Source organism: Carex rostrata, chromosome 22, assembly GCF_964058835.1.
Source record: "Carex rostrata chromosome 22, lpCarRost1.2, whole genome shotgun sequence".
Lineage (NCBI taxonomy): Eukaryota > Viridiplantae > Streptophyta > Magnoliopsida > Poales > Cyperaceae > Carex > Carex rostrata.
This window is the reverse complement of record NC_135939.1, coordinates 3,991,591-4,016,164: the sequence shown is the minus strand read 5'-3', so window position 1 is coordinate 4,016,164 and position 24,574 is coordinate 3,991,591. Positions and strand designations below refer to the sequence as shown.

General features: G+C 37.3%; 2 protein-coding genes across 4 annotated transcripts; both read left to right on the top strand.

Annotated features, from left to right (window-relative positions):
• The first annotated feature begins 2,009 nt into the window (after nucleotides 1-2,009).
• Nucleotides 2,010-6,844, top strand: LOC144574217 (Pectin lyase-like superfamily protein). Its single transcript, XM_078324119.1, has 5 exons — nucleotides 2,010-2,577; nucleotides 3,788-3,908; nucleotides 4,699-4,947; nucleotides 5,508-5,661; nucleotides 5,971-6,844. Exons 1-5 carry the CDS (start codon nucleotides 2,146-2,148, stop codon nucleotides 6,491-6,493), a joined length of 1,479 nt encoding a protein of 492 aa, XP_078180245.1. The 5' UTR covers nucleotides 2,010-2,145; the 3' UTR covers nucleotides 6,494-6,844.
• Nucleotides 6,845-8,109: 1,265 nt separating this feature from the next.
• LOC144574197 (sterile alpha motif (SAM) domain-containing protein) lies at nucleotides 8,110-24,030 on the top strand. 3 transcript variants are annotated; one of them, XM_078324090.1, is made up of 10 exons: nucleotides 8,111-9,127; nucleotides 9,711-9,872; nucleotides 10,420-10,773; nucleotides 11,246-11,309; nucleotides 11,915-12,132; nucleotides 17,575-17,688; nucleotides 18,094-18,199; nucleotides 18,498-18,709; nucleotides 21,528-21,631; nucleotides 21,824-22,417. In XM_078324090.1, the coding sequence occupies exons 1-10, from the start codon at nucleotides 8,255-8,257 to the stop codon at nucleotides 22,143-22,145; spliced, it is 2,529 nt and encodes an 842-aa protein (XP_078180216.1). In that variant the 5' UTR covers nucleotides 8,111-8,254; the 3' UTR covers nucleotides 22,146-22,417. The 3 variants fall into 3 exon arrangements, with proteins under 3 accessions (XP_078180217.1, XP_078180216.1, XP_078180218.1); XM_078324092.1 differs by lacking the exon at nucleotides 21,824-22,417 and adding an exon at nucleotides 23,709-24,030 and having other exon boundaries at nucleotides 8,115-9,127; XM_078324091.1 differs by lacking the exon at nucleotides 17,575-17,688 and having other exon boundaries at nucleotides 8,110-9,127; nucleotides 21,824-22,418.
• Nucleotides 24,031-24,574: the final 544 nt, after the last annotated feature.

Here is a 24,574-nt window from a genome sequence, read left to right as displayed (position 1 = left end):
GCTATTTGATTCTATATATCTGTGCGCTGCATGAAGCCAAAACTACGCTGTTAAAATCTTTATCCATACTACCGTGATATCGTCTGAGCTTTCATATTTGAGAAATTTGTTAAGGTTCATTAAGAACGAGTAGAACTAGGGTGTTCTCAAGTCTAAAATTCATCAAATCGGCTTTAAATGACGAATTCAAACAATGAAAATTTTCATACTTTACGAGTGATACGTTTACATGTGAAAATTTTAAATATTCAAATTAATTTAATTTAAAGTCAAGCGATTAAAATTAAAAGATTAATAAATTAATTTTAATGCGTTTATTTTTTAAACGTTTTTTGATCACTTGACTTTATACAAAATTAATTTTAATATTAAATTTTTTTACATGTAGACACATTATTTATTTTAGGGTAAATTTCATGGGAGGTCACTAAACTTTACTATTTGTTACGAATTAGTCACTCAATTTTTATTTGTCCCTCACTAGCCACTAAACTTTGTATTTGTTTCAATCAAGTCACTCCGTTACATTTTTCATCCAAATAACTAACGGAGTATGACTTGAATTCCAACTCATCATATTTGACAACTTGGGTACGTTTTTTGGGGACATTAACTATTCCAATTATTTCTTCTTCCTCCTCCGACAGACCTCTGAAAATTTGTCCCAATTGGATCGCTCTCCCTCAGTGTCTCTTTAACTTCTGTTTGGTTCCATCTCTCACTTCCAAGTGCACCGCCTCTCTGATCTTCCGTAGTGATCTACAATACCAATATATCTAATTTGTAAATATCAGTTTCATAACATATCTTTGATTTATTTTCCTCAATTTCCTTCGATTTTAATTTTGCCCTCTCTGAACCCCTTTTAAATCTTCATCTCACCATGAAACCACTTATGGTATATTTCTCTCCTCCTCTTAAAAAAATTTGGTTGATATTTATTTGTTTTAATTTTTTTTTGAAGGTTGTCGGCAACAAATATATTAAAAAGAAAGTGTATTTATAAGTTTCGTACTTAGCACCAAAGTAATCTATTTAGTAAATATCGCTGTCAGGAGTACACAGTATACCCCTGCCTATTTGTTTTAATTTGATTGATTTGTGTTTTTATCACTGATTTGAAGTAAAGCTAAAAAATGAAAATAAAACTAAACAAAATTGCATTGTAGACTCTGGGAATTTAAATCCGTCAGGGGCTGCTTGTCAGAATCTCCTATCTCCTTCGTTCTGTACTAGTCCAGATTTGCGTACCGGTTGTTGTACCAGTGACTCACTTCTTCATTCCCAGAGGATCTGTTTGATCGAAGTAGACGTCTACATCGTTCTGTGCCAGTCTGGCTGTTCGTGATAAGCCATACCAGCAGTTCACATTCTTCATTTTGCGTGGTTTTCCTTATCTGTTGGAATAGTTAATGTCTCCAAAAGACGTACCCAAGTTGTCAAATATGATGAGTTGGAATCCAAGTCATACTCCGTTAGTTATTTGGATGGAAAATATAACGGAGTGACTTGAGTGGAACAAATATAAAGTTTAGTGTCTAGTGAGGGATAAATGAAAGTTGAGTGACCAACTTGTAACAAATAACAAAGTTTAGTGACCTCCCAGGAAATTTACCCAAAGATTTATCATTTGAAGTTGATTTAGCAGGTTTAGACTTTGAGTTCACCAGTAGGCAAGAGGTGAACTGTAGAACACCATAGCTCTACTCCATTAAGAACTGCCAAAATATTAGTTAACATGTCCACCACGGAAATAAATCTCCTACGATTCCAACAAAGAATGGTAGGACCCTCATTTTTCAAATCTAACCATCAATATTTTAGAATGCACGAATCTCAAAAACAGTTGATTTTCATGCACGAATCTTTAAATAAATGAGTGGTTGGATTTGAAAAAGCAGTTTCCTACGATTCCTTAGAATCGTAGCAGATTTATTTCCCGTCCACTACTACCCGTACTAGGTTTCGTCTTCCCCTCCACCTCACTCCACGTTCCGCTGTCATTTTAAACCCACAAAAATATCAAATACCTGTTTTGCCCCTCCCATGGCCGAAGCCTTGGAAGTTGGATCACTCAACTACTTCCAACCAACGTCTTTCACATCTCTCCTTCTACCGCACCTCCGTTAACTGATCCACTGGAAAATGCTAGAGACCACACGATTCAACCGCCGCCGCCTCATCCCAGCCATCACCGCTTTCTGGATCGTCGGAATCGCACTGATCTACCTCTGGCAGACCAACTCGTTGACTCGGATCCAGTTGTTCGTGCGGGCCCCACCGTCGCCAAGTCAACCGGTTCCTAGAGCGTACAGAGCCCCACCGCCGCCAAGTCAACCGGTTCCTAGAGCGTACAGAGCTGCGGTGTACAACCTGACAGATTTCGGCGCGGTGGGGGATGGCAAGACTGTAAATACGGAGGCATTCGAGAGGGCAATTGCGGCAATTAAAATTTACGAGGATAAGGGAGGGGGACAGCTGAATGTGCAAGCCGGGCTGTGGCTTACTGCTCCTTTTAATCTGACGAGTTGTATGACGTTGTTCCTTGAAGAAGGCGCGGTGATTCTTGGGATTCAGGTCAGTATGTAATATAAACTAATAATTAAGAGGCTTCTTCTTTGCCTTACTATTATACATTAGACAATAAAGTGAAATTTTTGAGCTCCAACATGAAAAAGGCAAGACCTTCCTTTTAAGAGGGTTACTTCAAACTGATAAACATGCCTGGCATTAGTTTGAAATCTGAAGGTTGTGGAAGAAAGCAAATAACTTTCTGATTTAGAAGTCCTTAAATCATCAACTGGATTGGAAGTTTGGAAAAACAGTCCTTTGTAGCGAGAAACTGAGAATTGGGTACTCATGTACCAGTTGCTCGTCATAACCAGCTTTCAGTATGATCAGTTGTGTAGCAATGAATGACGGGTCAGTATGATTGGTATTGTAAGCAGGGCATATTTAGTTTTGAAATTATCACAGAGCCCATTCTTAGTATTACCGGTTAAAAATGAGGCCTCTTTGTTTTATGCTTTGCAAATATGGATTTGAGGTTAATTTTTTAAATGATTTTGTTGTCATAAATTTTTAATAAAGGTTATGCACTAAGATGAATCAGAATTATAAAATAAAATTCTTCCCTTATAAAACATGCCATTCTGTACCAATTTGTGATTTTCCTGTCAGATCAGGTGGTACATCCTGTCAGCATGGTCCGGTACTAGCTTGACTTGTTTTTGCTTAGTGTTTAATTGCAGATTTACAGTGAACTGTGGCTATGTTAGGTTAATTTTGATTTGTAATAACCAAATGTTAATTGAGGCAACCCCCAGTTGAAAACATATAACAAAGAGGCAGAATGTAGTTTGGGGATGCTTGAATCTTGCTGTCAATCCACAAATTTGCAAGGGGAGGAGGAAAATGGAGGGATAAGATTTCAATGCAAAAATTTCGCAATACTTCGCACACCATCAATTTGGGTTCAGAACCAATTCCCTCCTTCCCCTCCTTACCTTTGCTCCCACCCGATCTGAATCAAAGGCTGGGAGCATAGTATAATAGGCAGTTAGTGGGCTCGTTACCCCGCTTGGTTTTTAATCCTTGATTATGTCATGATTCTACATAACCTCAATTGAGCACAGATGCCACAAAAACCATTGTAAGATATAAGGACCCTACTGTACTCAATTACTACAGTACCAAACTGTGTGATGACTATTTGAGACACATTACCATACCAGCATTTATTCAGGGCAGTACATTATTCTTTATCTCATTACCTTTATTGTTTCAGGATGAGAGGTATTGGCCATTAATGCCTCCATTACCATCTTATGGTTTTGGAAGGGAGCATGCTGGACCTAGATATGGGAGCCTTATTCATGGCCAACATTTGAAAGATGTTATTATAACAGGTATGTAAGTTTCTCCAATGTCTTGTTGAGTTTTTGTTTTTAACTTGCACTTATCAAAGAATACTGTACTAATTTATACAATAAGATTAAATTGAAACTTCTGACTTCTGATTTGCACAAGGATGATGTATTAATGGCCTGTTCTTTTTGTCAAACTGTGGGGGGTATAGCAAACTAAAGTTTTCTATTGTTTAAAAAAACTTATGATTTGCAAAGGAAACAATAATTTGTGATTAACTAAACTTCATAAATGACTTATTAATAGGTAGATTCCTTATTAGCAAAAGCTCCAAAAGGATACAAAGTTACCAACTATTACGATAAAGATTTTCTAGAGAAGATTTTCGAAGTTAGGAATTTTGTTGCCTAATCTTCATTTGCAAAGTGCCAAAGCATTATCCCTCTAGAAATGATCTATTTCTTTTTTGAGTGTCTCAACTATTACTTGTAGGCACTTCACTAGTGTAGCCGAGACTTTATAATAGCAGTTCTACAATTATGCAGCTAAGTGGAATTAAGCTACTAAGTGTCCTATTAAGCTGGTTCTCAAAAAAAAAAGGTGTCCTATTAAGCTTCTTAGACAAATAGTGTCAAATTATGCAATAGATCTGTAACGAGTTTCAACTCAATTAACCCTCCATTGTGTAACATGCTGACATTGATTCATAACCTTATAAGGACTGCTATAGGAGCTGACCAAAATTTAGCTTTATTAAACTTAATAATATAAATAAATTCCTTGATTATAATTATCCTCTTTTTTTTTTTTTTCTCTGCCTTCCTAAAACAGGTCATAATGGGACTATAAATGGTCAAGGGCGGAGTTGGTGGACAAAGCATCGTAAGAAGCTACTGAATAATACGCGGGGCCCACTGATACAGATAATGTGGTCCCGGGATATTGTCATCTCTAATATTACATTGCGTGACTCCCCTTTTTGGACACTTCATCCCTATGACTGCAAAAATCTAACCATTGCAAATTTGACCATCTTGGCACCCATCAGGGGGGCTCCAAATACAGATGGGATTGATCCAGGTTCAAACTTAAATTTCCTTTATTGCATATTTCAAGTTTGTCACATCTCAAGTAGCATTCTTGTCAAATAACTAAATGAGCATTGTATGCAACCAAAGTTGGTCAAAATTTATATTTTTCTCTTTAATTAATTAATTTAAATTGGTTAGCATGTTGTGGTAAAATGCCAGCTTGCTGGCCCGAATTGCAGTTTTTGAGTAAATTACAAAAGTTTGCGATCAAGTTTTCATGGATTTTGGTTTTTGACCCGTAAATTTTAAAAGTACCAGTTTAGTTATCAAACCGTTCTGTTATCTTCTATGAATAAGTGGTAACGACTTCTGCAGTTCAATGTTTAGGGAACGGTCCATCAAAAGAAATCCTAAGCACTAGATCCGGAACTGTTTGGCCCCTCTAATGAAACCAAACATGACCAATGTTGGAGAAATAATCAACTTTTGGGATCAAGATTATAGTGTTTGAAGCCAGCCAAATCCGATATGCCTCTATTTCTGAGTTGCAGTACCAAGTAATCATGTTTGACTCCTAAGAATTGCTAGTATTGTTATGCCAAATTGTAGATTCGTGTGAGGACATGTTAATAGAAAACTGCTATATATCTACTGGCGATGACGGGATCGCAATAAAGAGTGGATGGGATCAGTATGGGATTACATATGGCCGTCCTTCCACCAATATTACCATCCGCAATCTCACAATCCGATCTGCTGTCAGGTCTGTGCTCTCATCTTTTTTTTTGGTTTACTTTTTGTAAACGGGTGCTTCTTCTGCCTCGTCATCTTTTTATCATCCATGTAAAAGTTGTGTTTTTTCATTAGTTTTACTAAAACATTAGTAGGAAACATGGAGCTTTGGACCAATAATTCTGAAATGCCATGTCTAGATCAATTATACTAACTATAAATAAACAAGTCAGGGGAGCTTTGGACCAATTACATAATGTAACTACTTCTAGAGAACCTTATTTTTTATTTAAAAAAAAAATTATCTGGAAATTCAAATTGCTTGTCTTGCTGTTAACAGTGCAGGAATATCTATAGGCAGTGAGATGTCAGGCGGGGTTTCCAATGTCTCAGTCCAAAATATCCACATATGGGAGTCAAGGCGAGGGATCCGAATAAAAACAGCACCTGGCAGAGGGGCCTATGTGAAAAATATCCTATACCGTAACATAACATTCGACAACCTGCGAGTTGGCATTGTGATCAAGACAGATTACAATGAGCACCCGATTGGGTATGATCCAAAAGCTGTACCTACCATAAAAGACATCTCTTATGTTGGTATCCATGGTACTGGGGTGCGGGTCCCGGTTCGGATCCAAGGAAGCGCAGAGATACCCATTAAAAATGTGTTTTTTCGAGATATGTCAGTTGGGATCACTAAAAAGAGAAAGCATGTCTTTCAGTGTTCCTATGTGGAGGGTCGAGTTATCGGTTATATTTTCCCAGCTGCATGTGAGAATTTGGATATTTATAATGAGAGGGGTGAGCTGGTCAAGCGATCAGATTCACAGAATGTTTCAGATATTGATTATAGTTTTTGATGTTAGACTTAGGCTTTTTTCTTTTCAGCCAGTTATGAGCTTGCTCTTGTTGCTTCACGCTTTGGCAAAATGCATTGATTCCTGTGCTTTCTACTCTTCAGATTTAACTCAGGGGTTCCATTGCTCCCCTGAAAGAAAAAACAAAATTGAAAAACGGAAGATTGGGGTTGAAAGCACAATCGACCCAATTCATTTGGCCAAATCATATTTTCATTTTTGTATATGTGTTTGTTGTTATTTTAGAAATAATATATCATTCTTTTTGTAATGTGGGACATGTACATAGACTCATAGAGGACTTAGATCTCTTACATTTCTTAATGGAAAAAAAAAAATCCATACCATGTCGGCTACAATTTATTTTATTGATTCATTTACCGTTGCCCTTAAAGGTTTTGTTGTGTTGGAAACCATGACAATTTCTCTTTCTGGGAGGTATTATATTTTCAGTTGTTAGGATCCACGGATATTAGATATTGTCTGTATTGATTCGTTTCAAATATATATATATATATATATATATATATATATATATAGAGTACGGCTAACGCGCTTCCTCTAGCATATGGGCCGAAATGCTTCTGGTGGAAATTTGAAATTTCAAAATCCAAAAAGTCGATCTGAACCGTTCATCTCCTTCTCCATATTAATATCTGCTTGGAGACCAAATTTTACATTTTTCTGAAATTTTTTACTATTTATTAAGCCACTTTGAAAATCGCTGATTCAACGGTGGCTTAACAAAACAGTAAAACCATTTATTTCTAATATATGCCATATGAGTTCATATCCAAACATACATATACCGCACTGATTTATTTCTAATCAAATTGTTTGGGTAAGGCTATAGTGCTATGGGTTGCATAGAGGGCTACGGTGTTACGGCTCAATATTCGAGTTTTTAAAATCCTAACGGTCGATCTGAACCGTTTATTTTGTTCTCCATATTAATATGTGTTTGGAGATCAAATTTTACATTTTTTAGAAATTTTTTACTATCGTTTTAGATAGATAAAAAATCAAATATTTGAATGGTGCATAATTTTTTAGAACAACTGATTTTCTACCTATCTAAAGAAATAGTAAATTTTTTTCAAAAACTGTAAAATTTGGTCTTCAAACACATATTAATATGAAGAACAAGATGAACAGTTCAGATCAACTGTTAGGATTTTAAAAACTCGAATATTGAGCCGTAACACCGTAGCCCTCTATGCAACCCATAGTACCATAGCTTTATCCCAAATTGTTTTTGTTGAGCCTTCGCCGTTGGCCTCGTTCAACCGGATCAGTTAGTAAGCAGATGAAACCCAGAAAGCGGCCGAGGTCCAACGGAAACCTGGGCCTTTGTGCTGGGCCGGGTCGGGTAAGAACTGAGGAAGTGACAATTGACAAGTCCGGCCCCTACTAACAGTGATCCAGCAGCCAATGCCCTGGTAGCACGAATTCGTATGACCTACTGTAACAAAATATTTCTGTTTGGATGTGGACTGTCCAATCAGAATCCGATGTCTATTAAAGCGGACTCGTGCGTTCCACCTCGGACCGGATTGGTCGGAATTCCGATCGGACGGCCGTGATCCAAACAGAAATATCTTGTTACCTCAGAGGAAATGGATTCCTTGTAGCACGAGCGCATCCATTTCCCGATGAGGCCGCGGAGCTAGCTGCCGCCCCAGTCCCGCTCCAAATTTCAAATCTCCCCTCCTCCTCCCCGGACCCTGCCTCGTTCCCTCCTCTCTCTCTTCCCATTGAGACATTATGCGATCGCACGTCCCTAATAACCCCTCGAAGAAGAAACCATGCATGTCTCAAACTCTCCCGCCAGCCCAAGCTTTCTTTCCTCTCACCAACGGAGACGACGACGACGATTTCCAGAGTCCCATCTCTGTCACGCGCTCCTCTCTTCGCAGAGTCTCGAACTCTCAACCCTTGAGACCATGCAATGATGATGCACGCCCAAAGAAAAGATCGAGGCTGGTTGGTTCTTCTGGCAAGGAGAATAGCGAAATAGATCAAATATCAGAGAATGCTTCTAGGGTTACTTATTCATTGAATCGAGATATGGATTCTAGAATTTCTTGTTTATTTCCAGACAGATTTGATAAGAAAATGGTAAATTTGTCTCTTCCTGTAGTAGCTGAAGCCCTAGATGGGAGCTCTGGGATTTGCTGCTCTTTGTCAGAACCTCCAGTTTCTGAAGCATCAGAAGCTGGTATTTTAGCTCCTTGTTCTTCATTCTCTGAATTTGATAAAAATTGGGATGTTTTGGGGGAGTTCGCATCAATAGAAGAAAAGAGGTTAGAACACGAGGTAAATTGGGAGGATAAACTTAAGAATCCAGATGGAAGTTATGTTACTCCAAGTGAATTCAAGTTAGAAGTTTCTCAATCCTACATGCGTAATGGTGAAGTTGGAGAGAAATTTGAACCAGGCACACAGCTAAATGAATTGATGAATCTTTGTTCTGAGTTGGACAGTCAACAAGATTTCAATTTTGACAAAGAGAATGATTTCTTACAAGGACATGGTTCGGTACAGTGTCCTTTGTGCGGGCATGATTTATCAGATCTTAGCGAACCACTGAGACAGTTGCACACAAATGATTGTCTTGACAAAGGTGACACTCGTGAGGTGGGTATTTTTTTCAAAGATTTTAATTTTTATTGGTAAAATACAATGTGCAAGTAATTAGTTTAAAAATAGTTAATGCAACTTCAATCTTGTCACCCCTGAACTAGCATACCTCTTTTAAGCCTCAGTTGTGCAACACCCTCAATTTATCCAATTGGTTATCATGGCTCACATCTCACCAATTCCAACTATCTTTTAGTGGCATTTTTCAATCGTGCAATTTATTGTTAATTTGGTTTTATTTGATGCTTGCATCTGACCAATTGTGCAACTATCTTTGACATGAATGTTGATTTTTTCTTTGTTGAGACAGACTTTGTGATTTAAAATGCATATTCTTGTAGCATCCTCATTTTGCAAATATAAATCTTATATTTAAGTTTCATGGAAACAATTAGGCATCATTTCAATCCAAGTTAGTCCCAGTTATCTTGTATTATATTATCTTTATTAAATCCGATGTATCTTCTAGGAAGCTATTTTACAAAAATGTAATGTATGAAAAAGATGGATACTGGTACATTACTGATACTGAGTGCAGCTATACCAGAGATGGTACAATAATTCTTCATCAAATGTGCAGACACCTGATTCAATGTGCAATCAAAGATCTAGTTTGAGTGGTGAAAATGTTGACACGGTGCCTGTTATTGAATGGCTGAGGGATCTCGGCTTATCCAGATACGAGGATATTTTCATAAAAGAGGAAATTGATTTGGACTCTCTCCAATGGCTAACAGAAGAGGTATCTCTATATCAGTAATTCATAAGTTATTACTCCAATCCCCATCTACACACACCTGCACCCCCACCCCCACCCCCACCCTTTGTGTTTTCTTTCTCAACTAGTTTCATCAGCCAGAATATTGCTCACAAAAAATGTAAGAACAGCTCAGGAAAGGACCTGAGATAGATACATAAAAATGAAATAAAATAAAAAGAAAAACTGAAAAGAGAGACAAAAAGTCCAGTACTACTGCACATGTACCTTTCTTTACCAGCAATGGCCATTCTGGCTGATTTGATCTCAAAATTTATCTTGTATTTTTTTTTTTTTTGTATTTGACTTGTCTTGAATTCGAAAGAGGTCTAATATAGGCATCATGACGTACCTGAGCCTTAAAAAACCAGCAAAATGGATGCGGTATAGTACTGGTGATAGAGTTCTGGTTAAACGAATTCTGGCCTGTGAACAAAATTGATAGTCTTATTGAAAAATTGGTATGTCAGTGTAACTGTAGGTAATATCGGCGATGGGGCTAACTCTCTTGCAAATATTTATTCTATTACAGGATCTACTAAACATAGGAATAACTGCACTTGGACCGCGGAAGAAGATCGCAATTGCTATAAAGGATTTATGTAACAAGAACGACCATAGTGCCCAAGCTGCACAAAACAATTCTCCTATTACAGTCAACAGTGAAAGGGCAAAAGTACACATGGGTGGTAATAAACTAATCACTGAATATTTTCGAGGTTCAATTGCTATGGTTAATGGTGCCTCCAGTCTTAAAAGTCCAACTGAAAGTAATAAACAGACAAGTACGAATACTAAGAAGAAATCTAGAAAGAGCAGTATCAGCAAGAGAGTGGCGAGAGATATCACTCCTTGGTGTTGGATTGCAGGAACTCCATTTCGAGTGGTACTAGAAACTCTCTTCACTTTTTCAATTGGCTAATAACCTTTTGTTAGAAATGATTTAGATGAAGCATTAAGTAACTGTAAGGTAAAAATAGTTAACGAGCTACTAGAAATGTGTTAAAATTATGCTTTTGGGTAGCAAAACGAGAAAAATAATTCATGTTTTCTACATTGATATAAATTTGCTCAATGTTTTGAAGTGCTCTTGCATGATTGACTGAATAAATAATTTCTTCACAAGGCTGATACAAATGCAAGTAAGAATGTAAGCATCATTTTAGGGATACAAAAGATTGACAGAAGGAATTCAAAGAGATGACATCACTTTTGTTATATATATCTTTTTTTTTTTCTTTCTTCCCAGGCTAGTTAAAGTGTTGAACAATTTTTAATAATATTATTATTATAATAATTACCATTGTTATTTGCTTTCTCTTGAAATAAGTGATGTGTTGAATTATCACATGTGTCAGGATGCATTTCGCTATTTAAGTGGAGACTGCTCACATTGGTTTCTTACACACTTCCACATAGACCGTAAGTATTGAGTTGCTCTCTGATGTATTTAATTATCGATGCACTATACTCCAATTACTGATTAAGATAACTAAAAAATAGAAGTTATACAAGTACCCATTAACCAGTATGATAACTGCCTTTTCTACCATTTCAGTTCTTTTTTGTCTTCTTTTCCTGAAATTGATTGCTTGAAGCCTCATTCAAGTCCTGATTGAATGATGAACAAAACATGAAGTAAAAACATTAAGACTGTGCTCTAGACGGAGGGAAGCGGAGGAAAGGAAAGGGAAAATCACTGTGCGGAGGTGAGACTCACCCCAGACCGTCCCTGCCTGACGGTTTCACCTGCTCCTACTCCAGAAGAGAAGAACCGGAGAGGGAGCAAAGATGAACGAGCACTGTTCGGAGAGAAGAAAAGTTTAGCGTTGTGTTGATTTTTGACGAAAATCGTCACCCTGATCTCTCCCCTTCCCTTTAATGAGGGGTTTCCCCCTATGTTCTGGAGCACAGCCCAAGGGAAAGAACACAAATGTTAGGGGAAGTTAGGTCTAATACTTGTCCTGAAACCAGAAACTGGTTTGAGGAATAATGCTGATTAATTTCATTGAACAAATTTTGTGCAGATTACCAGGGTTTAACAAAGAACTTCTGTCATGGAAAGATATATTGCTCGTCAGTTACAGCATGCCTTATTAACCTCAAAATTGGCATACCATGGGAGAAGATTCATATCTTGCCTCTGAACCAAAAGACAATAATAGGAGGTGTAGGTGTGACTTGCTTTGATGCCAACCATTGCCCTGGAGCTATCATTATTCTTTTTGAGCCTCCCAATGGTAAGGTATGTAGTTTTCTGTTAGGCATTTTATGCGCCAACAAAAAGGAATCCTCTGCCTGTGTTTGCTATATAGGTAAAGCTGTTAGAAACTAAACTGAAAGTGGAAATTGGAAATTTCTATTTATCTCAATTAACAATGCTGTACTAATATATAGACCAAAGGAAAATCTAAAATAGGAAAGAACCACTATTTCGTAATTACAGCTATACAATTAACAATGCTGTACTAATATATAGACCAAAGGAAAATCTAAAATAGGAAAGAACCACTATTTCCTAATTACAGCTATTACCTAATTATAGTTATTATTATAATTACTATGATTTCCTTCCTTTAACACTCCTCAAGTTGGAGCATATACATCTAGCATGCCCAACTTGTTACATATACTATCAATGTGTGTTTTTCGAAGTGGCTTGGTTAGGATATGTGCAAGTCGAAGATCTGTTCGAACATGACTTAGTTGGATGTATGGAGGGTGCGAAGTTGTGCCTCTGAGAAAATTCCGAACAAGGTGAGAATCTACCTCGATGTGTTTGGTCCGCTTGTGAAAAACCTGATTCTTGGCAATGTGCATTGCTGCTTGGTTGTCACAGTGTAATGTTATCAAACCATCGTGGTGAACACCTAGTTCGTTGAGCAAACGCTTCGTCCACACTAACTCACAGGAAGTGTTTGCCATTGCACGGTATTCTGACTCTGCACTGGATCGAGCCACAACAGTCTGTTTCTTACTCTTTCAGGAAACAAGGTTCCCACCGAAGAAGACATAGACTCGACTAGTGGACCTTTGACTGGTAGGACAGCCTGCCCAATTAGCATCGGTGAAACTTGCTATCCTGTCATGTCTCTGGTCAGAATATACTAGCCCTTTCCCTGGAGATCCCTTGAGATGCCTGAGGATCCGAACAGCAGCATCCCAATGTGTAGTGCGAGGGTCCGACATGAATTGACTCACAACACTCACTGGATAAGAAATGTCAAGTTGAGTAACTGTCAAGTAATTTAGTTTACCAACCAGTCTTCAATCTCTCGAGATCATGTAGTAGCTCTCCATCCTCTGGCATAAACTTGGTCTCAGGGACCATCGGGGAATCAACGGGTTTGCATCCAAGCAGCCTGCTCACATATTTTCTCTAACAGATGAGAAGCTTGCCACGAGACCGTAATGCCTCAATGCCGAGAAAGTACTTGAGTTTGCCAAGGTCGGTAATCTGAAATTGCTCGCTCAAGAACTTCTTCAGAACTGAGATCCTATCATCATCATCACCAGTAATGATGAGATCATCCACATATGCAACTAGCACTATAGTCTTTCCCTTAAGTGCCTGTAGAAAACCGAGTGATCATTGGCACTTCTGGTCATGCCGAAATGACTGAGAGCTTGAGATAGACGACCAAACCCAGGGCAAGGAGATTACTTGAGACCATACAGAGATTTTCGCAAGCGACAGAACTTTGGATACCTCCTCCTGAGCAATAAACCTAGGTGGTCGAGTCATATATACCTCCTCCTTAAGGATGCCATTGAGAAATGCATTCTTGACATCGAGTTAGCATAGTGGCCAGTGACGAGTGGCAGCTAGAGCCATGGAGATGCGAACAGATGCCATCTTGGCAACATGAGAGAATGTCTCATCATAGTCAATGCCATAGGACTGAGAGTAACCTCTGACAACTAACCAAGCTTTAAGTCGGTGAAGAGACCCATCAGAATGAACTTTAATCGTGAAGACTCACTTGCAACCAACTGCTTGTTTACTAGGAGGGAGAGGACAAAGATCCCAAGTCTCATTTTTCCAAGAGCTGACATTTCCTCTTGTATAGCACTAAACCACCCTGGATGTTGCAAAGCCTCTGCCACATTCTTAGGAACAGAGTAACTGTCAAGACGTGTAGTAAAGACAGTGATCAGTGGATAAGACTGCATAGGTAGGGGTGTCAATGGTACCTTTTTAGCCGTTTACCTGACCCATATCGTATTTGATAAGGTGGGTATGGTAAGGTTTTTATTTCGTTAGCTTATTGGGTATGGGTATGAATAAGAATTTTTTTTCGTTAATCAAATGGATAAGGGTATGGGTAATGACTATTTCGTACCCGTTACCCTATAGGGTAATTATAAAATCTAAATATATTTTCAATTTAGTTTCCTACCCACATAAATATATATTCGTGGTTTTCAATTTTCTTCTTTTATAAAATACAATTTAGTTAGAATTGATTGTACATTTACTTTTATTTTTTATAAGAAATACAATTACATATGTGTGAAATAAATGAGTTTTTAATGTTTAATTTGTAAAATATAATAAAACTAATTATTATAATAGTATTATCCGTTATTCACCCGCTACCTTTTTGTTATCCGATAATATTAACGGGTAAGGGTAGGGTAGGGTAAAGTAAATTTTTAATGGGTATGGGTAAAGCCAATTTTAATGGTTATCGGTATGAAAATGCCTCCACCCGACCCGTACCATACCCATTGACACCCCATGCATAGGTACAAAAACGATTTAAGAGATATCTGGTACAGGTGCGTGATTCTCTGCGAAGGGTAATAGGAAGATCATGATCTGAGATATGAGGTGGAGGGTTAAAGACAACAATTGGTGGACTAGATGATGGAGGGTCAGGAGCTTGTGTAGGGGATTGTGCATATTCGGTGGTTGGGTCAGGTTTAGATTCGGTGATTGGGTCAGGTTCGAATTGGGTGGTTGGGTCAGGTTTGGATTCAGTGGTTGGGTCAGGAGATATACGTAATGTCACGAGAGATGTACAAGTCTTATGATCCTGCATAGTCTGGACAGAGTTAGACCAACATGGTGTTTCTTACCCCTTTGAGTATATACCTGAGTAATAGCAGGCGTAGGAGGTGTCAGTGACCCACCATTCTCAGGAGTTGAAGAAGAACTGATCAAAATATTAGGATATTTCAGAATAGACAGGACCGGTGCAGGAGTGAGAGAAGTACCAGACTCAGAATCTAAGTAGTAAGGTACAGACTCTAGAAAAGTAACATCAGATGATATAAAATATCGCCTAAGAGTTGGATTATAACACCGACAACATTTTTGAGTCCCAGAATAGCCTAGAAAGATGCATCGTGGTGATTTTGGATCAAGTTTTGTATGGCCTAGTCGGGTATCATACACATAACAGATGCAACCAAAAATCTTAGGTAGAATATAAAATAAAGGTGCAGACGGGCACATGACATTATATGATATTGCACCATCAAGTACAGAAGATGGCATGCAGTTTATCAAGTAACATGTAGTTAAAATCATATCTGCCAAGAAGCGATGAGGAACATGTCTATGAATCATCATAGTATGAGCCACCTCAAGAATATGTCTGTTCTTTTGTTCGGCTACTTCATTTTGTTGAGGTGTATAAGCACATGATGATTCATGGATGATACCATTATCAGTCGTATATTGCACAAATTCATTTGTAAAATAATCTTTCGCATTGTCACTACGAAGAGTTTTAACAGTAGTTTTGAACTGAGTTTTCACAAAAGAACAAAAGACTATTTCTTGTCTAGATTTAATAATAAAGATCCAAGTTGCACGAAAGAAATCATCTACAAAAGTAACAAAATATCGAGAATCTGATATAGATTTAACCGGTCAAGGACTCCATACATCAGAATAATATTGGCAGACTGACTAATGACTCTGGGTGGGTGGGAAGCACGGACATGCTTTCCTTGGATACATGACTTACAAACTAATTCTGAAATTCAGGACGTATCTTCTTCAAAACCTGTAACCTGGAGAGATAGATGCACCAACTGATAATGAACCTCCTTAGCACTTCTAGTACTCAAGTATGCCACTCGCTGAGGTGAGCTCTCCATGCAATACAAACCATTGTCCTTATATGTAGTACCAATCAACCTGTTCGTCCCCAGTTCTTGAAAGATGCATTTAGTTGGAGTGAAGGTAACTGAGCAATATAGCTGTTCTGCTATTTTGCTTACATACATAAGATTTTCAGGAAAGGAAGGAACATATAAGACAGATGATAAGGGCATATTTTGTGAAATCTGGGTGGATCTAATTCCTTCAATATTACAGGTAGAATCATTGGCTACTTGGATAGGTGGGTGTGAGGTAGTGGTAAGTCTTGACAGTATACTTTTGTTATCAGTCATATGGTCAGTAGCACCTGAATCAACAATCCATAATGGTCTTGATGCTACAAAACAGTTAGAAATCATATCTGAGTGGGCTATAGTAGCCCTCGGAATCTGTGTCTGAGATGTCATGTCGGCACGAGTGAAGCTCAGCTGCTCAAGTCGTTGAACAATTGTAGCAACTTCATCTAAATTGGAGCGTTTGCAGGGTGATTGATCGACAGGGGCCACCTGAGCACGAGGGAGTGGAGAACCCTTAGGACGCTTCAGACAGTCCCACTTTATGTGACCCCACTCTTTGCAATTCTTCGAGCACCTAAAATCTGGATCAATCTCCATTTGAATCTAGAGTCAGAGAGCAATGTGAGGGAATGGTCAGATCGGATCACACAACTTGCGAATCAGATTGAAAACAACAGGTACAACAGTTTGGGCTGATCGGAGCTACTTTAACCACGCAGTGCTACAGTGCGGCGGAACAGTACTGCAGATAAACATAGCTACAGTACGGAGGAACAGTGCGGCAGATAAACAGTGAGCTACAGTATTTCGACTGAACAGTGTACTGGCAGATAAACAGTGAGCTACAGTACTGGATGAACAGTGCGACAGCTAGGTATAGAAAACTACTGCAAAATAGCGAAAATAAATTATCCAAACCTGGTACTGAATGATATTATCTGTAATGGTGGGTTCAGGCCTGTTTTACCTGCAAAAAAAATCAACTGCTGCATAGCTGTTTTACTATCCATGACATGTAGCCTAGTGCTAGGTGTTATCTCTATCATAAGAACAAAATGACCTCTATCTGAGAAGTTGGATTAACTCAATAAGCCCATATTTGGTTGTGGCATAAGTCATGGAAACCTTATTCCACACTTATGCTGCCAAACATGAATAAAGTCTGATGGAATAGCATGGAACAAAAACTCACTAGTGGCATCACAAGTTAACCCACCTATAGATAGGTAGGTTAAATTATTCCACATTGTTATTGTTGTTAGCATCATTATTATTATCATTATCTTTGTCATCATTGTCATTATTATTATTATTATTATTGTTGTTGTTGTTACAATTATTGTTATTATTGTTATTGTTATTGTTATTGTTATTATTATTATTATAATAATAATAATAATAATAATAATAATAATAATAATTATTATTATTATTATTATTCTTGTAGAAAAAACTTCCTTTCTTCATTATCAATTAGAAAAATTCAAAATGACCTCGACCAAAGAATAAAAGAAAATTGAAATTTCACTTACACTTGTAACATTTGGTTTATCAGGCTGTGTTGCACACTGGCGACTTCCGTTTTTCATCAGAAATGGGAAATAATGCTGTTCTGAACAAGAGCCATATCCACACTCTCATCCTAGACACCACCTACTGCAATCCTCGGGTACTTTATTTTTGTGTCTTCCAGCTAGTTTTTTTTTCACATACAAATCCTCTATAAAAGTTTCTCTAACACTGCTTCTGTTTGCTATAAATATTTCCTGTGCAAATAAGGATCAATCGATGCCGTTTTTCTATTGGAATTTAAAAGGGGAATTGGTTTAGATGAGTCACTAGTGACTTGAATTGGAACTGGCTGCTCATTTTGGTTAAGAGGTGGCATATCTATCTGATACTGATATCACTATAATGCACTGGCTGCAACATTAAATTATCAGCATTGAAGTTTCCTTATGATAGTGACCAATGCTGGTATGGTCTGATGCCATTAGTAAACAGCAATCCTTAGATGCTAATGGTGTACCCCCTTGATTTTATTTAACCTGTGTTGCTCTTACACTGTGTACAGTATGATTTTCCGAAACAGGATGCTGTAATTCAGTTTGTCATAGAGGCCATTCAAGCTGAAGCTTTCAATCCTAAAACACTGTTCCTTATTGGTAGCTACACGATTGGTACTCTCTCTCTCTCCGTCCCGCCTTACCTCCTCCTCACTACTCAATGTTGGAGCTGAGCTGATTGTCAATTTGGCTCAGGATTTGCTTAAGCTCTTTAAACTTCTCCTTGTTGTGAAAATTGGTTCTTTAATTCTAAAAGATAAAAGGATTCTTTTGTTCTTAAAGATAAAGGAATATGTATATGGATCTGTTTATTTTTTAAGGTTAGTGGGTAGTTTTCCCACTAACAATTGTATTAATAAGAAACGTATTGACAGAGTTTTTCCCACTAAGGATCTGTTTTGATGTAATGTAGGTAAAGAGAGACTTTTTGTGGAAGTAGGAAGGATGTTGAAAAAAAAGATATATGTTGGAGCAGCAAAATTGAGTGTTCTGCGGTGCCTGGAGATGCCAGAAAAAGACATGCATTGGCTAACTGCCAATGAAGCTGAGAGCCACATCCATGTGGTCCCAATGTGGACCCTTGCTAGTTTCAAGCGCCTCAAGCACATTTCAAACCAATACACAGTAAGTTAACTACTTATGTATTACTATACTTCAAATCTGAGGAATAAACTGCTCACCGCAAGATTAAGTGGTTATTTCCTGTACAGCCAAAGTAATACAAGATGAAGACATGGGAATACCTTTGGACAGAGATAACTACTGTCCAGCTCTAAAGAACTATTGATCATACAACATGCAATTGCTAACATAGAATGCCAAACCACATTGTCAAAATTTAAATGAGTATTGAAACTTTGAATTTTGTTGGGGCTAATTAAAAAGACAAGAAACTGATAAGATTTTGATATATATTAGGGCATTTTTTAGAAAGTACATGACATGTGACATTGGGACTCGGTCTTTTTCTTAGAAGGTTCTTTTGAGTTCTTAGTATTTTGGGTAAAATCATAGAAATGATATTGCTCTTAATTTGTAGATAAACATTTCTCAAGACTGTCTGAGTTATTTTATACTTTCTTATTACCAAATGAAAATTTAAGGACAAAATATTTTAAATGACATACAGAAAAGCTGGTCCCCATATTACTTTTTTTTCTTCTTCTTTCTGTGAGATAAAAATAGAGGTCAAGCCTCTCAACTTTAAATATCCACAAAGGTTTCTCAGTTGGGTTTTCTAATGGAGGGCATTGCCTTAGCCACTAAACCAAAGACTGAATCTCCAGTGTCCATATTATAAACAAGGTAGTCAGCACTGAGATTCTGTTTAGAATTGTTTGGAGGTAAAATCAATCAGATTTAGGGATGGCAATAGGCTGAGCCCACGGGTATTTTACTAAGTCCATGCCCAGCCTGCCCATTAAAAATTGATGGGCTTGAAAATCTATGCCCGGCCCCCAAGCCCATGCCTGCCCATCCTTGCCTGTCTCAGCCCATGGGCCTACTTGGCCTACCCATACCCGTTGGCCCATACATATTCAACCATATCAAATGAACCGTATAAGAAACAAAACAATTCATAATGTGATTTTTCTAATGGAAAAAAAAAATCATAGTTTAATAACAAATAACAATGTGATTTTGCTACTGGAGCAACAAAATAATTTATAGTTTAATAGCAAATAAAGGCGGCTAGTCTAATTATTATTTTTAACATAAAGGTCCATGGGCTTTGACATAAGCCCAGACCTAGCTCGACCTGTCTCTAGGCCCACCCTTACCTGGCCCATAAGTGTTGAGCCAACTGGGTAAAGGGCGGGTAAGACCGGGCTGCCGGGCCAATTGAGCTTTTTTGCCATCCCTAATCAGATTGGAACTGGATCTAGAGTTGTAATATTCCAAGGAATTTTAGAAAACAAACTGCATGGATAATTGTAATCTAATTAAATTAAACATATCAAAGACTCCTTTTGTTCAAGTACATTGAAAATATTAAAGTACATCTATTTTCTTGACAGGTCATGCATCAACCCGACCTGACCCATTAAACTACATTAAAAATATTATAATTAACTAAAATAGGATTAAAGCCAAACGGTTTGCATTAGGGGAGTTGGTTCATGCTTTCCTTTGTTCGTCTCAAGTTCGAGCCTCATATTTTGTAGTTTCATTTCTTTCACTTTTCATTAACTGCCAAGCCCATTAAACACTAGAAGATTTAAAAAAGTAGTAAATGGCTCAGACCCATTTCCCAGTGATGGCTTGACTGACTTGTCCTGTGACTGGTCAGAAATTTTGTACCCCTACCAGACCCATATAATAAGGCTCATTCTTATGTGGGTCGGGTGAACTGACACTCGTAATTATAGTTTGACTAAATTGGATCTGGTGAACAGATAAGTACTCCGTTTAATAAGCAATTGTATGCATCTGCAGTTTCAGTATATAATTAAGAGTGAGTCTATGGTACTATGCATATTACGATTTGGCACCGTGCTACGGCTCTATATTCGAGTTTTCAAATCCTAACGGTCGATCCGAACCGTTCATCTTGTTCTCCATATTAATATGTGTTTGGAGACCAAATTTTACATTTTTTGAAATTTTTTTACTGTTTTTTTAGATTTATTGAAAATCACTGTTTTTGGATGGTCCAGAATTTTCAGATCAAGTGATTTTCTAAATATCTAAAAAAATAGTAAAAAAATTTCAAAAAATGTAAAATTTGGTCTCCAATCACATATTAATATGGAGAACAAGATGAACGGTTCAGATCGACCGTTAGGATTTGAAAACTCGAATATAGAGCCGTAGCACGGTATCAACCCGTGATATGCATAGTACCATAGACTCACTCTATAATTAATGTCTTCTTTCTTATTTTGTGCTCTGTGTGTGTTTGTCAGAATTAGGATTTTATGACTTTACAGTTACATTTAGGATGTTGTCAACCTTGATATATAGTCTTGATATCATCATATGTGAATTTGAAAATTCAAACCAGTTCACAGATGCTAGCTATTTTCTCAATGAGTCTTCTAGAAATACAACAACAACAACAACAACCAAGCCTTTAGTCCCAAACGAGTTGGGGTAGGCTAGAAATGAAACCCAATCATAAATGCTGAACTAATATAAAGAAGAATTGTTACTCCAACTGTACCATTTAAGATGTATTTGTAGGATTACTATTCCCTATGATTTGGAGAATGGCTAATTTTTTTGCAAAGTGCAGTATTCTTGGAGTCATATAATATCACCTCCTTCATCAATTTTCTTTAACGATTTCATAAAGTTCAAAATAATTTTGAAGTGTGAAAGAGTCCAGACGACAATAGCACTAAAGATGCTTTCTTATAGTTGAATTTTCACTGAATTCAATAATTTTGTATGCATCTTGAACATGTAGAGAAATAAAATCTAATATGTGAATGGTGATTAGGGCTTGTATGACTTACTTGTTGCATTTTCACCGACGGGGTGGACTTTTGGAAAAGGGCAGAAAAGGACACCTGGCAGAAGGTGGAAGCAAGGTAGCATCATCAGGTACTACATCACCCTCATGATTTTTCTCTTCTATTTATTAAGTACATCATATACAGTTAAGATGCTGTTACATGAGAGCAACTTTTTACTATTGTAATTGTGGTGGTAAGTCGCAACTGTCAATCTGAAGAGTTATTGATCATAATGCTACCATTTTATGGAAGCTCGCCTTCTCCTGTTGTGTGAGTTTAGGCATGTACCCAGTTGGTTTAGCATAAACAAAAGCAGAAGTCAAGCAGCTTTAACTTGCCAATCAGGATTGGTAGATACAGTCCTCGCAATGAATCTTGCTGGCATAGTAGCACTGTATTGTATTGACTGTGGAATGGTGCTGTTAGCTATAAAAAACACACCGAAGCTTTCCATAATGTACCTCTCTGTGAAATTGTCTTTTGAAACCTGTTTCTTTTATGTATTTATGTATGGGTTGGGATCCCTTTGGAAAGATAATTTTTATACAATCTTGGCAGTATATCTCAAATCAATTAAAAGAAGCTTAAAAACTATAAAATAAGTCTATAGGTGCATTAGATATATAGATAGCATACTTATCATCAACCTTTTTGCAAGTCGAGCATCATGTAACAAAACATTTAAGAGTTGTTGATCTCAGACCATTGAAAGCTACAAATTGTTCGATGTTCACAAAAACATGCACCTTATCTCAACACATTCAATGTTGGATTGCTTGCTTAAAATTATTTTGACAATTGTCAATATTTTCTAGTTAAATAATTGTCAATGAATCAATCTCCTAACCCTTTAAGTAAAAGTATTATATTTATGGATGGCATGTAAATGTGTGTTTTTTCTAGTTTGCCTAGTTTGCCTGTTTTGAGTATCGTGGTATACTTATGCAGACATGTAAATGTGTGTTTGATTTGGTTGTTTAATTAGTACCTGTTTGTTATTTGGAAAAAGTAAAAACACAATGCTACATTAGGTATGCCCTGGTACCATTTTACCACGTACTAGTGCATATTCTGGTGCTTTGACAATGAAATCATCGTAACTGCCAGGGGCGGAGCTACACTTAAAAGCTATGGGAGTCAAACTCACATTGGGGGTCAATCATATAAAATTTTCATGCTAAGTATGGGGTTAATTTATACAGTAACCATAGCATTTTACTCTAAAATATATAGCAAAATCATGTATAAGCACAGGAATTTTGAAAATGTTGACCCCCATTCACTCCATGTAGATCCGCCCCTGATAACGGCTTAGCCGGTGCAACTTTGTCTACAATTGGTTTTCAAAGTTTGTGGCAAGTCGGTGCCTTGTCAATGTTACAAGGCTTGTAAAAGCATACTACTGGTCCTAAGAATAGGATCACTGGATTATTTCTTCATGTTCATTTCAACTTTATTTTTTCTGACCTCATGATTGTACAATTGACTTCAAGGAGATGCCAGCCAGGCCAGATACATGGTCCTGATATATCTCATTTTGTTATTGTTCCCTGAAAAAGATGCATGTCTCCTAGTCCATGAAGATGGCATTTGCATTTTCTTGCAACTGAGATGGAACTCCTTTATTTCAAAGTCCAAATGTTAAGTATCTGGCGTTTATATTATTGAACAAATATGAATACCACGTGGTCTTTTATTTTGGCTGCTGGTTTCCACCTATCCAATAGAGAGAGTTTTCTTGATTTTGTTTCGGTGATGTGACTGGCACCTTAAGTACCAGCACAGAAAAATTTCTTATTGTTTAAACCTGTTGATGTGGACCTTTGTGTTCAACAATTTAAAAGCATGAAATTTTTTTATTAGGTTGATCTAATAGTGATAATGACATCTAAGAGGTGCGTAGTATGCTACAGTACCTTCAAAATATCTGATACTACCCCAGTGAGGCTCAGAACTCTTACAGTTTTGGGGCTTTTGGCTTATATATCTATCTATATTTATTATTTTTGGCTTCCTTAATGTTAATGTTCAATAGTGTAATTTAGGGTGTATATAAGGCTGAATATGTACCGGAACTGGCTAGCATTGATAAGGTGCAATTTGATGTACTCTGTAATATTCAGGCATGAACTGAAACTTTTGTCGACTTTGCTGTCACATTCTAGGTATGAGGTTCCGTACAGCGAGCATTGTAGCTTTGGTGAGCTGCGTGAGTTTGTGCGATTCATATCACCGGAACATATAATTACAAGTGTAAATAATGATGGGCCTCAAAATGCAGATGCTATGCGAGCACTTCTCATGTCGGACGCGTGAAATCAAATATTTCATTACTAAAATAATCACAATATTAGTTGGTACTACTGCTTTATTTTTTTATATTTTGTCTGTTGTAGAGTTAGTCTACTCAACCTGTAAGCTGTGCCCATACCTAATTGTAAACTTTTTCTGGTGACATCAATGTTGCTTGTCATAGATTTGATGAAATACAGGAGTTCTCTTGTGATGCTAAATTTTGACACTGCTACCTACCTTATCCAAGAAATTGCATATAGGATACGGAACCACAAATATCGTTATGAGTTACTATTTTGTTGATGTGTAAGTAATTTTATAAGAGTTGGAACTACAAATATCGTAAGTTATAATTTCTTCTACGTGTATGTGTGTAAACCTTGCAAAAGGTTGTGTTATCATGATAAGGTTCAGGAAAAGAGTGTCTTGTCCCTATCTATACTGAATTCGGAGTAGAAAAATACTGTGGCCCAATAGTTGTTATTGGTCCCAGAGTTGTGATAGCTTCTTTCGTTCAAAATGGAGACGAAGATCTTACATAAAAATTCAACGAAGAATGTGAAATGTTTTTGCAGCCTTTTATCAATACTCTCAAATCTCATGCGGTCCTTTTCAAAATATACTGTCTTCAATATATATTTATTTTAACCAAAAACAAATATAGTTTATAGAACCACCGATTGGTTACGTATGTCAGGGTGAAATTAAGAGTTTATTCCATTTTTGTCCTTTTCAT

Excerpts from the sequence above, each read along its gene's own strand:
- LOC144574217 (XM_078324119.1), top strand. The coding sequence starts at position 2,146 with ATGCTAGAGACCACACGATTCAACCGCCGCCGCCTCATCCCAGCCATC. Across the intron at positions 2,578-3,787 it reads CGGTGATTCTTGGGATTCAG|GATGAGAGGTATTGGCCATT; the intron begins GTCAGTATGTAA and ends TTATTGTTTCAG. Across the intron at positions 4,948-5,507 it reads TACAGATGGGATTGATCCAG|ATTCGTGTGAGGACATGTTA; the intron begins GTTCAAACTTAA and ends GCCAAATTGTAG.
- LOC144574197 (XM_078324090.1), top strand. The coding sequence starts at position 8,255 with ATGCGATCGCACGTCCCTAATAACCCCTCGAAGAAGAAACCATGCATG. Across the intron at positions 10,774-11,245 it reads CAGGAACTCCATTTCGAGTG|GATGCATTTCGCTATTTAAG; the intron begins GTACTAGAAACT and ends CACATGTGTCAG. Across the intron at positions 21,632-21,823 it reads AAGCAAGGTAGCATCATCAG|GCATGTACCCAGTTGGTTTA; the intron begins GTACTACATCAC and ends GTGTGAGTTTAG.